General features: G+C 50.9%; 1 protein-coding gene across 4 annotated transcripts; it reads left to right on the forward strand.

The window, feature by feature from the left end:
- Positions 1–508: 508 nt before the first annotated feature.
- On the forward strand, positions 509–10416 carry HOXA10 (homeobox A10). Of its 4 annotated transcripts, none has more exons than XR_014780072.1 (2): positions 509–1055; positions 8797–8931. XR_014780072.1 is itself a non-coding variant. In XM_084786089.1 (2 exons), exons 1-2 carry the CDS (start codon positions 1223–1225, stop codon positions 9069–9071), a joined length of 285 nt encoding a protein of 94 aa, XP_084642215.1. In that variant the 5' UTR covers positions 660–1222; the 3' UTR covers positions 9072–10416. The 4 variants fall into 4 exon arrangements, 3 of the variants coding, with proteins under 3 accessions (XP_084642215.1, XP_084642213.1, XP_084642214.1); XM_084786089.1 differs by having other exon boundaries at positions 660–1232; positions 8797–10416; XM_084786087.1 differs by lacking the exon at positions 509–1055 and adding an exon at positions 2957–7593 and having other exon boundaries at positions 8797–10416.
- Positions 10417–14959: the final 4543 nt, after the last annotated feature.

Consider the following 14959-nt stretch of genomic DNA (forward strand, 5'->3'; position numbering starts at 1 on the left):
TCTCTACCTCCATCTGACCTCAGCCCTGGGGAAGGCGGGGGGGGGGGGGGCGCTGCAATAACGAATGGCCTAGCCCAGGCTAACCTTACTCCCCTCAGGACCGAAAGAAGCCCTTTGGGTGTGCACTGTGGGTCCTTTCAACAAGAGAAACAAGACTCTGGGTTACCAAGGCAGAGCTGCCTCAAAGTGTGCCTCCCCACCACCTCCCTCGCTGTTCCCTTGGGCAAAGAGAGATGTGGGCTTGCTCTTTGTTTGCTGTCTTTGAACTTCTGCCTTAAATTTGGACATCACCCATAACCTTGAGGGGCAGGGCGGAAGGGACAGAGCCTTTTGTTGCCCACCCCACCCTCTTTTCAGCCACCCAGGCAGAGCCAAAGCAGCAAAGAGGCCTTAGGCCTTCGACTCCAGACCCTGTTCTGTTTATTTGTTTGTGTGTTTGTCTAAGTGGCGCGACGGGGGTGGGGAAAGCTAGCTGAAAGGGGAGAGAGACGGGACCTCTAGACGAATGTCTAGGTTGATGGACACACTGAGAAGAACAAGGGCCCTCCTGGGGGCTAAAGGGGGCGGGCAGGGAAGCCCGGTTTAGGAAAAGACTTCCTTTGGGATGGTTAAAGATTAACGAAAGTCTCTCAAGTTGCTAGAGAGAGTCTAGCCAGGAGAACTGCTTCCAGGCGGGCGGCGGGCGGCGCGGGTTTGATTTCTGAGCCCTATAAAAGCCCATCCTCCGATGGCTGTGACAATGTGGTCGTAAACCCGTCCCGGGCCGGCCAATTTGCATATTTGGAATGCGCCGCTATAAACCCGGCTGGGGTTTTGCAGCAATTTCTTAGATGTAAAAATGAGATCTCAATAGCAGCGGGTTGGGCACATTCTCTCGCTCTTTCTGTGCCCGGAGCCAGCTTCCTTTTCTGGGCTGCCCCTGGATCTCCAGCCTCGGCTAGGCCTACAGTCGCCACGAGATGGCGCACTTCCGATCAATGTCAAAGCCGCCAGGGAGACTGGAACCCCAGCGAGATTCTTGGCCTTTGTTCGCTTCTGATACTAAGAGCAGCACGGTACGTTATTTCACTTGTCCTGGTCCCCTTCGTATTAAAAAAAAAAAAAAGGAGGGGAGCTCGCGCTAAGAAGTGATTGAAATTGTAACTTAAGGCAAAGCGCCATCGCTAGGCCTCTTCTCATCGCGGCGTGGAGAAGCTGCTGCCCCTTGGCAGGGATTTCAGAAATGAGTCAAGGTAAGCGGCCACAAGTTTATCAATTTCACTGTCGTAGAGGTAGGTGAGGGGACGTACTGATGCCTAAACAAAGCTTGAGTTTCTTGCGTGATGCCCCTTTGCCACCCCCGACCCCTGCCGCCTCCCCATGGCTCTCTATGGTTGGAAAACAGTGGGAGGCCTAAGAGGAAAAGTTGTCGGTTTTAGCTCCGAGTGCCAGCATTTCACCTAAGTTTCTCTCTGATTTTGCTGAAATATTCCTATCTGAACGAGTTAGGTATGGTCCGAAGCCTGGCGAAGGGGACTCAGCTGTGCTGGCATTAGGGCTATCGGGGCAGGAAAAAGATGGGAGACGAGGGAAAACAAAGTTTCTGCGTGGAAACAATAGAGAGGTCTGTATCTGTGGTGGTTGGAGTGAGTTTCTTCCAGGGGGCAGCGCTCCAGAGGTTACTGATTTTTCTGGTAGGTGCAGCCTAGAAGTCGGCCTAGCAGGCTATCACAAAGCTTTGTTGAAAAAAAAAAAAGGCCATTCAAAGAAGTCGCATTTGGTTTTTCTGAGGATATTGGAGACAGCCCCGTGGTGCGTATTTGGAATGTGGTGTCATAGCCCTGGCTGGCGTTTTCCAACACAATTTCCTAGCCGTTAAAAACGAGAAACGTTTTTATTGCGTATTTTGCAAATTGTGCAAAAAAAAATACGTTGATAAATATAGGTATATTTGTTTAAACAGCATGAGGATTAGGTCTGGCTCCTTATATTTATGAAACACATTTTAAATAACCAAAAGTGCTTACAGTGCAAAGGCCAGATTTAAATCTTCTGTTTCTCCCATATTTAAAATTTTATTTTAGTATCTTTTCGTTTGTTTCTCGAAATAGTTTCCTTCTGTCCCCCATATATACAGTGCCATGGATGAGTAAGAATTCCAGAACAATTAGGTACTTCCCATGTTCACGAGTGTGTGAGCAAAATTTGTGCTAATGAATTACCAGTTTTGTTAGGCATGGGCTCCCAAGCTATGCCAGAGAAGCAGCAACCCTGAGCAGAAACAAGGGCTGTGAACTGCAGACAACAGGACCCCCCTAACATTTCCCACCTTCCAGGGTTAAGGCCAGAACCAGTTAGTTTCTTACCTACAAAACTAAGAACACTGGTACTTCAAGATTAGTGACAAAAGGGCTCAATCCTTCCCCCATTAAAGGTCGAGGGCCAGTTCAATTTAGAGGAAAAAAATAGAAAAATATTTCAAGCTGAGGATAGATTGAACCTTGTTTTAAAAAAAAAGAAAGAAAGAAACAAAAGAAAGAAAGAAACAAAAGGCCCACATATTAACTATCACTGGAAATGTGCACGTTCTCAAAGGAGAACAAGAAAATAGTGTCACTTATGAAAATTGCAGTGTTTCATAAATATATGAGTGGGAATATTTCCTAAATTTTGCTAGTGCAGGACATGTTGAAGCTGTATTAATTTTTCTTCATGAAGCTGCGACGCAGCCCTACAGCCCTCTGGATAATTTGAAACCCAAAAAACATTGAGAATGGTCTCTGTCGAGAAAGTGATTTGTATTTCAATCTGAGGAACTAGATTTTTGTTTGTTTGTTTGTTTGCTGTTTATTTTGTCCTAGTGAAAAATTCAACTTATTTTCATATTATGAATGTATTTGGGGGCTTCCAAGGGCATGCTCAGGAAAATGCAAGGAATTACTCAAACTTTCTTGATTCTTGTACCTGGCATTTCTTGTGGCGCCATGCAGAGAATGGATGTTATCGCCAGGCAGAAACCGGCAATATTTACTTCCGAACAAACAGACTCTGGCAGTGGCAGCAGCAGTGCGATTGCTGCATGAGCCTAGTTAAAGGCAGCAGGCACCAAGGGTTTTAGGTCAAAGGCATCTAAAAAAAGAAAAGGAAATTCGGCAGCTGAAAGGAAGGGCAAAGGAGAAGAGAAAGGGGAATTGCTAGACTTAAACTTTTGGGGCAAGCGAGTCCCCCTAAAGCCAAAGCGCTCAACAAATAGGATATTTTTATTGGGGAGGCTAACACCTCATGGTTGTAGTCTAGGGAGACTACAGGGTGGTTGCCGGATGCCTGGCGCTCCAGACCAAGAAAGCCGAGCAGGCACTCAACCCTCCAACCCCATTAACTTGAGCTTCTGAGTCACTGTATTTACTATGAGACAACTGCATCAGGCTGGTCTGCTGGATACCAGTGCTCCATGTTAGGCTGTCCAGCTGTTCCCTTGTTCAGCAAGTCTCTGGGTCCCTAGTCAGAAAGGGGTTGCCATAAAGACTTCCATACTTAAACAAGGAAAGAAAAAGCTCAAATGAAACACTCCCGTTCTATTTCTTGCAAAGGGAGTGTGGAGAACAGCATAATTGCTCTCCACAAAGGTGGATGAAGATACAAGTGTCAATGCTATAGTCTGTGAGGCAGCTAGCAAGCAATCTAATTCATCCAGTCTTTGGCAGAGATGGCCTTTGCAGTGTATGCGGTACCGAAGCTGTGTTTTTTAACCTTGGTCAGCAAGTGCAGGCTTCTGGATCCCATCCAGCCTAGAAAATCCGTTTGGCTATCCTGCAAGCCCTTGGCTAGGACTAGCCTAAGTGGCTTGCAGTTGGGCACCAGGCTTGCTTTACCAGACAAATAGCCAGGGGGCTGCTGAGTCCCAGGAGAGTCCTGGATGCTCTAGGAATTTGAAGAAAAAAATTTTTAAGGGGGTGGGGGTGGGGGGAACTCTTTGAAAGGATGGGTCAAATCATAGGAATGCCCAGATGTGGGGTTTTTTCCCCACAAGATAATTGGATTCCTCACAGCAGTTCCTAAAAACCTAGAAGGTTAGGAAAGATGCTGTCTCTATCACTACCTTTCACTTTGTTCTTGTAGCCTCTGCTATTGCAAGCACACTCAATCTCCAGTGACCACTGGCCCTCAACACACACACACACACACACACACACACACACACACACACACACACACACCCCAAACCAAACCAAACAAAAAACAAAAGCAAGCAAGCAAGCAAACAAACAAAAAACATCTCAGCCAGGGGAACTCCTTTGAGCATGAGATCCAGACAGGGACAGATCTGAATCCTGGCTCACAAGCCTCCTGGCCTCACAGGGCTCCTTTTCCTCAGAATGTTCAGAGCTCTTGGGACCTACTTCCCCATATAACAGCTTTCCAGAGAGGTATCAGAAAAAGGCAAAGTGCCTTTTTTTTTCCAGGCAGCCAGCCCCAGCTGCAGGGCATTTCCAGGTGGCCCTGTTGAATACAAGAGTTCCACCTATCTGGTGAAAAGAGCAAGGACCAAGCACACCCTGGAAGGTTAAGGCAGGGTTATAGGCTGCAGTGCTCTGAAGCTTTGTAGCATTCTGGCTCTCTGCTCTCTAAGGCCTAGGCAAGTGAAAAATTTACCTTGGCTTTGGGTACAGAAGCAAATCAGATAGTTAGTGATGTCTCTCACACAGACTCAGCTTTTTACCTAAGAAAGTGGCTGCTGCAGATTGAAAATCAGGGTTGGAGAGAATTGATGCTCATCTGTGTTGATATTTTTCTCTCTCACTCTCCTTTCTCCTTCTTCTTCCTCTTCTGCCCAGCCTTTCTCTCTCTCCATCCCTTTCTTTTTCATTTAGATGCTTAGATACTCCCAGACAGCCCCCTCAAGAGACAGAGGTTGAATTGGCAGGGATGCCTCGCTAGTGCTAACAGAGGCATGGCCTCCTGGACACGGCTAGCCAAGCAGCTGCAGCCAACTGCAGTTTTCTTGGATCTCAGAAGCCAGAGCCTGGCCTTTACCTAGCCAGCTCTCCTATGTACTTTCACTCTCAGGGTTGTCTTTGTCCGAGATTCATTCTGGGAGGAACCAGAATGTGACATGTGAAAAACAAGAGTCTTCCCCTCACATTTGCAGAGGCCCTAAACAACTATAGTTCCTGGGATCTGGGCGGTCAGCACCTCTCCAGTTCCAACTGGAGCTGGCAGGCCTGGGGCATCCTGGAGACGTTGTAACTCGTAGGTCAGAGCCAAAGCATCAACTGCACGAGCACCTCTGGAACCTGCCGGAAAAGGTCACATTTCCTGAGCTTGATATGAGGCCCATCCTTGCAGGTTAGCATGCCCCGGGCTGGCCACTTGCAATTGCATAAGAGAGCTCCCCAGAGTAGAACCCAGTGTCTGCTAAGCAAGGCACCTGGCCTTTGCAGTCTCTTATATTAGGGCCCAGACCCAGCTCAGCCTTCCAGGGAACGGATTTCCTCATCACCACCTTGTTAAAATGTGCACATTGTACACTCCAAAAGGGCTGGAACAACAGCTGCCCCAACCACGTCTTTGCGGGCGGGGGTAGGTACAGCAAGGCAAGAGTGCAGGGACGGGTTTTTGTTATAACCTCCGGCAGCGGAGGGATGCTAAGGCTAAAAGGAGAGTCAGAGAAGAAATAGGGTGGCAGAGGTGTTCGCTGGGCACATTCTCCCAAGATCACCACCACCCCCTCCAGCCCCAAACTCCCAGTTCTTCCAGCGTAGAATGACCAGAGACCCAAGGCCCCCCGATACCCTAATCCTCTAACGGAAGTGAGCTTGGGGTCTCCTCAAGAGGATTTGCCAGGGTTGCCAGTCCACTGCTTTTCACCTCACCAAGCCAATTGTGCAAAATTGGATGCCAGAAGTAGAGAGCGTGAGCCTATTGAGCACAGTGAGTGAGAAAAAAAATCTTGACTGGCCAAAGGATGCAGTAAAAGTGGTGCGGACTGAGGAACCAGGCAGTGATATTCTTTTTGAGATGCTGGATGTGGCACTAGCCAGTTTCCAGTTCATTGTGGGTCCTGGACACTCTGAGGGTCTTGACAGCCTTAGGGCCTGGTCAGCCACTTTGGGAAGCCAAAGTTAAGAACTGGGACCAGCTCCGGCTCCAGAAATAAACAGACCAGCTAGACTGCGTCTGAGCCCGCTTAAATGATCAAGGGGCTATGGGGACTCATGGCCACCCCACAGCAGACATGGGAGCACCCGAGGACAGCTGGGGTGCGCATCATAAACACCCCACTTGTTAACAGCACAGGGCCCAATGGCGCTCCTAAATAGACCCTTGTATGGGGGGGAAGGGTACAGACTCAAGAGCCAGGTCCCCCTGACCGCCACTTTGAGGTAGCCCCCACAGTTCCGGCCTTCGGGCCATAGGTGTCAGGCGTGCGTCTTCTGGCCCATCAATACAGATTACATATTTATATCAATCGCGGGCTCGGAGGGCGCCCTCAGAGAGCGGCCCCGCGCCTACGAAACCAAACTGGGAGTGGTCGCGGGGAAACTCTGGCTTGGGATTGGCTGCAGGCGCCCGCCGCGGTGCGGGGGGATTGCTAATCGTATTCAGCATGTTTTGCACAAGAAATGTCAGCCAGAAAGGGCTATCTGCTCCCTTCGCCAAATTATCCCACAACAATGTCATGCTCGGAGAGCCCTGCCGCGAACTCTTTTTTGGTTGACTCGCTCATCAGCTCCGGCAGAGGCGAGGCGGGTGGCGGTGGCGGTAGCGCCGGGAGCGGTGGAGGCGGCTACTACGCCCACGGCGGGGTTTACCTGCCGCCAGCCAGCGACCTACCCTACGGGCTGCAGAGCTGCGGGCTCTTCCCCACGCTGGGCAGCAAGCGCAATGAGGCACCGTCGCCCAGCGGCGGTGGCGGTGGTGGCAGCGGGGGCCTGGGTCCCGGAACGCATGGCTACGCGCCCGCGCCCCTAGACCTGTGGCTGGACGCACCGCGCTCCTGCCGGATGGAACCGCCCGACGGTCCGCCGCCACCGCAGCCCCAGCCCCAGCAGCAGCAGCCGCCCCCGCCACAGCCGCCTCAGCCCCCGCCACAGGCCACTTCGTGTTCTTTTGCGCAGAACATCAAAGAAGAGAGCTCCTACTGTCTCTACGATTCTGCAGACAAATGCCCCAAAGGCTCGGCCGCCGCCGATCTGGCCCCTTTTCCGCGGGGCCCGCCACCCGACGGCTGCGCCCTAGGCGCCTCCAGCGGAGTACCAGTGCCGGGCTACTTCCGCCTGTCTCAGGCCTACGGCACGGCCAAGGGCTTCGGCACTGGCGGCGGCGGCGGTGGTGGCGGCGGCGGTGGCACGCAGCAGCTCGCTAGTCCTTTTCCTGCGCAGCCCCCGGGGCGCGGCTTCGACCCACCGCCCGCATTGGCTTCCAGCTCGGCCGAGGCAGCCGGGAAGGAACGAGTCCTTGACTCCACGCCACCACCCACTCTGGTTTGCGCCGGTGGCGGCGGCGGGGGCTCGCAGGGCGACGAGGAGGCGCACGCGTCATCCTCGGCAGCTGAGGAGCTGTCCCCAGCCCCTTCCGAAAACAGTAAAGCCTCGCCGGAGAAGGACTCCCTGGGTAAGCAGAGCGCAACCAAGGGCTCATGTCAGACGGGCAGACAGTCAGACCTACAAGGAACAGAGGACCAGAAGCCTGCGCGGCAGCCACAGGCCTTGGCCCAAGCTGAAGACAGGCTGACCTTCTGAACTTGTTTTTAATATTTGGGCGTGGGGACGCAGTAAAAAATCCATGTCCGGCTTAGTGCCGCACACCAAGACGTCCTCAGCGTTGGCCCTAGCTCACCCTGATTTGAGGGGGTGAGGGCACCGGTGAGGAGCCCTTCTGTGCATACACTTTCTTGTGGCCCTGAGTACCCCCCAAAGCCCTGGTCCCCAGCCCAGCCTGCTCAGCGCGGCCCACGCGGGGGTGGGGGGAGGGGCAGGGAGGGAAAGTGGCTAGCCTGCAGATAGCACGGATGTTTGTAAGGCATCCAAAATAAGCAGCCGCCAGCGCCAATAAATAAGCCCATTAACCGGCGAAGTTCGAGTTTACGATCCCCCATGCGTTTTTTCAAAGTTCCTGGAGGGGCGGGAATCCTCCCTTGTTGCAAGGGGGAAGAAAAGGCAAAGCGTCCTCCATGGACGTTTGGGGCTCTGAACCGAAAACCTAGGAGGGGCCATTTCCCTTCTCTTGGAATTCGGTGTTACCCAGCAGCACACTCCAGTTTTTGGGGGGAGACAGGAGCGGAACAGCCCTTGACCTCAGAATCAGGTTTTGGGGACTTCTTTATTGGACCAACTATGTCCTTCTCCTCCGGCCTAGGGCAATCTAGAAGGCCAGGGTAAAGCAGTGAAAGCTGCCAGCCTCTCATCCAAATAAGCATCTCTTACTCCCAGCTTGCCCCCCTCCCGCAGGAAATGCTTCCCTGCCAGTGAGTGAGAGGCAGAGAAAGGCGTTAAGTTCAAGATGTACGGCCTTGCCTTCCCCGGCCTTTCATTCTGTAAGCGCCCCGCGGAGTGGTGCTAAAACAGGTGCCTGGAAAAAAAAGTAGAGGAAAATGTAAATTGGGAGGACCGGGTGTAGATTTGAGGCCCACTCGATTTTGTCATGCCTTTTGGAGGGGTTTCTTGTTCTCCGAAAGTCAAAGGAGGCCATAACCCTCTCTCTATGACTTCGGGCGGTCCTCTAATGGGAAAGGCCTGAAATTCACACACACACCCCCTTGGACAGCCTCGAGTGGCCTCGACTTAACCTTCCCGTCTGTATTCTCTTAAACTCCAGGCAATTCCAAAGGCGAAAATGCAGCCAACTGGCTCACAGCAAAGAGCGGCCGGAAGAAACGCTGCCCCTACACTAAGCACCAGACGCTGGAGCTAGAGAAGGAATTTCTATTCAACATGTACCTTACTCGAGAGCGGCGCCTAGAGATCAGCCGTAGCGTCCACCTCACGGACAGACAAGTGAAAATCTGGTTTCAGAATCGCAGGATGAAACTGAAGAAAATGAACCGAGAAAACCGAATCCGGGAGCTCACAGCCAACTTTAATTTTTCCTGATGAAACTTCCAGGCAACCGCCGCCGTATTTTCGCTTCCAGAGCGGCCTGTACCCTTCCTTCTGCCTCCAGCCTCTGCCCCAGAACTCGCACCTGTGCCGGAGCCCCATTTCTCCCTCTCACACTCGCCATCTCCCAGGCCGTTTCGTCTGTGCAGGGCTGGTTTGTTCTGACTTTTTGTTTCTTTGTCTGTTTGCTTGGTGTTGGTTTACTTTCTGGGGGAAAAAGCCATATCGCTAAAAATTCTATATAGAGATTGAGATTGTCTTCACTGTCAAGTCTTGACTGGGCTAGGTTTGCTGCCCCGGGGGAACCCACTGCTAGAAAAGGCCCCAGTACTCCTCTACCGGGATCTGGTTTCCTGCCCAGCCCTGGGTAAACTTAGCCGGAAGTCCTAGGTCCCATTGTCGGCGCTGAGGTGTCTGGCCTGAGGTCAATGGTGCAGGGAGCCGCCACCGGGTTCGCCAGCCTGGAGTGCTGGGCTGGGTTTAATCAGGGAGTACAGGCCTGATTTCTCTTTTTTTTTCCTTCTTTTCTTCCTTGGCCAAGAGCAGAGTGTCAAAGCGTGGACATGCAGGTTAGTCAAAGGGCTTGACCTAGCTAGTTAAAAAGTGAAAGAAAAAATAATAATAATCAGAAAGTTAATTTTTCCTTCCTCTATGAGATCTCCCAGCTTTAAATGAAAATAAAAATGGCCAATAGAAGGAGCCTTCTCTTCCCGTTTGCCTAAGGTCTTGCTTGCCTGATTAAAACCCTTCATTTACCTTTGAATTTCCATATCCTGGCTGTTGGTAAATAACGTGTTTGTTTAGACACGTGGAATTAGTGGATTTTTGCCATTGAAATTGTTACCAAATGGTACCACATGAAAAGCACACCGCGATTCTCCCTATTTAATGGAGTTGGGGTTTTTGTTTTTGTTTTGCTTTGCTTTAATTCACTTTTTTCTTTTTTCTTTCTTTCTTTCTTTCCTTCCTTCTTTCTTTCTTTTTAGGCTCTCTGAAATTCAGAGACGCCTAGGTGGGCTGGGGCAAGCAAAAAAATAAAAAAACGAGAGAAGGGAGATGTTGTTTGGTTTCCTTTATACTGTGAAGTACGTGCATAAAAGGGTCAAACCTGTAGGTGCAGAAAAGAAAAAAACTATAAATACAAATCTGTATAAATGTCTATTATTATGAAAAATTGCCAATCTTGTTTAAGCAAATGCATTCTATCGTTATTATAAATGTTAGTTCTAGCTTTATTTACTTCAAATCTTAAATCAGAATAAATTAATATTGTATTGCTGCTGTGCGTGGAAAAAAAGATGATGTTTATGTTCTTATAGAATAAAAGCCGTGGAATGAAGCTTTTTAATTTTACCTCTTTTTTGACTTCTTATCTTCACCTTCCACTTTATCCTGTCCACCAGTTTTACAACAGGAGGGCTAGCCCGAGAGCCCCCTGCAATTACTTTAGGCATCTATTTAAATATTACCTAGACGGTCGTAATTTGTCTGGGCCCTATAGCCCTGGTGCCTTAAGGTTTGTCGGCTTTTGTTCAGTTTTATGACTTGCTAGTATATCTGGATTGTGGCTGTCTTGGACCAGTGGTTTCAGTTGAGAGGAGAGCTGCATAGATAGAGGAAGCTACACAGGATTTCTTTCGGGAGCCCCGGAAAGGCTCGCAGAGGCCGGTTTTTCCTGCGGGTGTCCAGGTCTCAGAAGACCCCACGCCCGATATCCGCGGAGGAGAGCCCACTCACAGAGCACCACTAGTGCCTGCGGCAGCGGTTAAGTGGACCCAGGGCCGAGCTGTCCAGGGTCACCCCCCCTCCCCCTGCCCGGCCTCCCCCACCTGGCGGCCCTCCGCTAGGCCACGCGTTTCCTGCTCGCCGGAGGGGGGGGGCGACACTGTGGTGGTGGGGGCGGAGGGTCGCGGGAGCGCGCGCCTCAGCGGGCGGGTGACTAGGAGAGAGAAGAGGGGGGGAGAGTGAGCGGCTGCGGCTGCCTGCCGAAAGCCAGTCGTAGAGGCCGCAGCCAGACGCTGGGCCTGGCTTGGTGCTGTCCCCTGCACTTTCCGGTTGTCCTGGGCGGCTCCTGCACGGCTCTAGTTCGCGAAGCTGCTGAATCTGGGGAACCCGCCGCCCACCTCTCGGCCTCCTCTCTCTTCTAGTTCCCCCCTCCTTTTTTCCTCCCTCCTTTCTTGTCCCCTCCCCCTCCTTTTACTCTTCCCCCTTCTCCTAGGAGTACCTTTCCGGGGACCGGAGCCCTTTCCACCCACCATGGGTTTGGGGTTCTGTCTGGCGCAGGTTGCGGAGGGCTGGTCTGGGCGCGGTAGCAGGGGTATCTCCTTGGCGGCGACGGTGGCGGCAACGGAGGCGGCGAGGGGCGAGGCAGCCCCGAGCCAGCAGCATCAGAACTGGTCGGTGATTTAGGTAGTTTCCTGTTGTTGGGATCCACCTTTCTCTCGACAGCACGACACTGCCTTCATTACTTCAGTTGAAAGCGTCTCCAGGTACCTGGACAGGACCGGGGTGGCCTGGCGGGCCCTCAAGGCCCTAACCTTGCCAAGCCAGCGGTGGCAACCTCGGATTCCCAGTGCAGGAGGAGCTTCGGGTCTTCCTCCTCGCTGTGCCATCCAGCCCGCCTCACCCTCTCCGCCCCGCACCTGGCCGGAGCAGGTACGGTCAGGTTGGCGGCTGATTCTCGGACGCCAGGGGCGTGGTAAGAATTCTGGGCCCCGGGCCATTCAAGGTCAGGGGCGCTCCCTTGCAGCCAGAGCTTTCGTTACTGTATGCGCGCGCCTGTCTGGGACTCAGCCACTCTTCCTGCAAGGCTAGGCTAGAACACAGGCCCACCACTGTAATCCCTCTATGAGCAGAGAACAAAGTGCTTAGCCAGTAGAAACCCAGGCTGAGATAGGAGAGTTAGGACAATCCGGGGCTGCTATTCTGGCCTTGTCGTTTGCTCTTCCCTCTGCAAGGGCGCCATCTACTCCCATGAGTCGCCGCCGCTGTATATTTTACGTATTTTCTGTCGCCTTTCCTTCTTTCTTTCTTATCTCTTTCTTTTTCCTTTCCGCTGCTTCTTACTTTCTTTTTCTTTCATCTTCCATCTTTCTGTGCAATTCTCTTATCTCTCTGTTTCCTTTCCAAATCGTTCTTCCGGAGGGGAAAGAGCTGGCTTGGAGAAGGCTTGGTTTTCTTATTTATTTATTTTTCTCTTGGTGCACAGGTTTGAGTGTGCCAGGAAGGGGATCATAAGGGTGGCTGTTCAGGTCCTTGGTTTTTGGCCTGGTGGGCCTCTGCGTAGACAAGGCCTCGGTTATGATCACGACCGGATGGCGGCGGCCTTGCGTTTTCGGCTGCCTGAGAGCTCCGCTGAATGGGCACTGCTGCGTCTTTGTGTGCCCACACGAGGACAGGGAACCTTTCGTCAGCTCTACTGGTTCGGGAGCCCAAATCAGGGTTCTGAGGAGTCTGGCTACTGAGAGAGCTCCATCCGGAAGCCCTCTGACCGCCTCTACCAGCTTTCTGGGTCCTAACTCGGCCTTTGACCGTGATGAAAGAGCCTCATCAGGGCCAAAGCTTGACTGCTTGCTGCCTGGCCAGCGGTATCAGATTCAGAAAATGGTAGACACGTCCTCCCTTGTGCAGCTGAGCGTTTCAGAAGGGGGACCCTTCCCAGCTCCAATATATTTTAAATGAATGAAAACAACCCCAAATTCAAGAGCTAAGAGGGGACAAACTTGAGTGCTGGTTCCAAACTGTAATCTAAGAAAGCCAGCCTAACCCTTTCAATACAGAAAACTGAAAACAAGCCATTCTTTGCCCCTTGCAACATGGGCACTACCCGGAGCCCACAGAACTCTGTTTCTCTTCCCAGCTCAGGCTGATGCCCTGGAATTGTTTTCATTGTTCAGTCCAACAACCTGTTATCTGAAAGACCAGTGAACCCGGTTTCCTCCAACTCTTCTCTGCCATGTTCTGGACCAGGGTGTTAGATTCATTTCAGAGACTAAGGTTTTTAGGAAGATTCTCAGCTGAGATGGGGTGGTTTGTAATTATACCGATATATTATTTCTAGGTGTACATACCACCCCTTTCATGTCCAAAGGAAGCAGAAATAAAAACCTGTATACTTTAGCATCAAGTTTCTGGGTTCACAAGAACAACATCTGCTTTTATGAATTACTGGACACCAGTAAACAGCTGCTTAATACTCAGCGTCTATTCCTTATTTTGTGATTTTCCTATTTAGAGACTAAAGATTTTTTTCAAACAATTTTTAATTACTACTACTATGAATGATGATGATGATAATAATAATAATAATAATAATAATAATAATAATAATAATAATAATAATAATACACATTTTCTCTGGGTACAAAAAAAGGCAGCCAGGCATTCTCTGCCATTTACAAACAATTAAAATTAAGAGCAGAGTTATACTTCAGGGTTATTGCTTAAATGAAAATCTGAACTTCAGAGGACTGCCGGATATTTAGCACACCTTGGGCTGTGTTGGGGGGGGGGGTGACTTGGAGGGTTTTGCAGGGAAAGGAAAATATTAAGGGGGAGGGGAACTGAGGCCACGTCCAGTTCATGGTGTTGGCCACTTTTTCTTCCTGCTGACACACAAAGGAGAGGTATATTCCAGGAGCTTCATAGCCCAATATTTGGGGGCAGAACGTGTCAGAATGCCGGACAGTGTTTACTTGGACTGTTTGTGAGAAAGAAAGCAAAAAGAAAGGTGGAAGTGTCTCGGGCTAGCAGTTTTGCAGACAGCGAAGTGAAGTAATGAGAAACATATTCCTAGAAGGCACAGAATTCACACGTGAATTTAATTACACAGTTTCTAAGAGTTGTTGCTTTGTGTTCCGAATTGGGACGGGGGTCACCCCCTCCCCCCAATTAACAACAGTGGCTGTGGCCTTTTTACTTTCTCTCATCCCCCAAGATTCTAAGAGGCGAGAAATCACATCCTCCATTTGGCCAAAGGATGAGATTAAAGTCAATGTCCAGTGCTCTTCCTAGGTTAATTTGTAGCACTGGACTTGAGCTATAGTCGCCTCATTTTAATTCTCCGGATTTCTGTTGCTCTGTTTCATGGATAATCAAGGCAGGGGTGCTGGAGATAGGAAGGGAAGGAAAAGGGAGGGAAGGAAGGAAGGAAGGAGAAGGGAAGAGAAGAAGGGTGGGAAAGGAATGGGAGGAAAGAAAGGAAAAAGAGGGGAAGGATCCCAGAAGGGCGCACACAGGGCCCAGGAATGACCACTTCAAGTGCTAGCACTCCTCTTTTAGGCCAGGTTGCCCCACAGCAGAACTAGCTCCTCTGGTACTGATGTTGACTGAGGATATTTCCCAGCGTGGGGCTGGGGAAGTGACTAGGCTTACAGATGATGGAGCTGAGAGCCAGGTCGCTGGCTGAGGAATAAAATTCTCTGATCCGCTTGTGCTCAAAGACCATGGGCCAGGGACGAACTTGTGACACAATCAATTCCCCCAAACGCCTGAGGGTAGCTGGCAAATCCCTTCTTGGAAGTTCTTCTGTGGGGCTTTTCTTTGTGGAGCAAGGGCTATTTGGGTGCTGTGCTAGCGCCCGCCTGGCTTTACAGTCTAGCAAGGCACGGTAGCCCAATTTAGGTGGTCGTACCATGTATGGTACATCGGGACAGGGGCGGTGGCCGCTCTGTTTGAGGTGAAGAGAGCCTTGTATTTGACTTTTCGAGGCCGGCCTTGGGGGGGGGGAGCTCGCATCTCTGAGGACTGCAAGGATTATTTACAGGGTGCTCACCAACCAAACACAACAGTCTAATTTAACCTTTCCAAGTTCTCGTAAATTTTTACAGGGAGCCACCGAGAGGCAAACGAATCTGTTGGTCGGTCCTGACTTTCCACCAGCC

The sequence above is a fragment of the Acomys minous genome, assembly GCF_964271855.1.
Source record: "Acomys minous genome assembly, chromosome: 6".
Lineage (NCBI taxonomy): Eukaryota > Metazoa > Chordata > Mammalia > Rodentia > Muridae > Acomys > Acomys minous.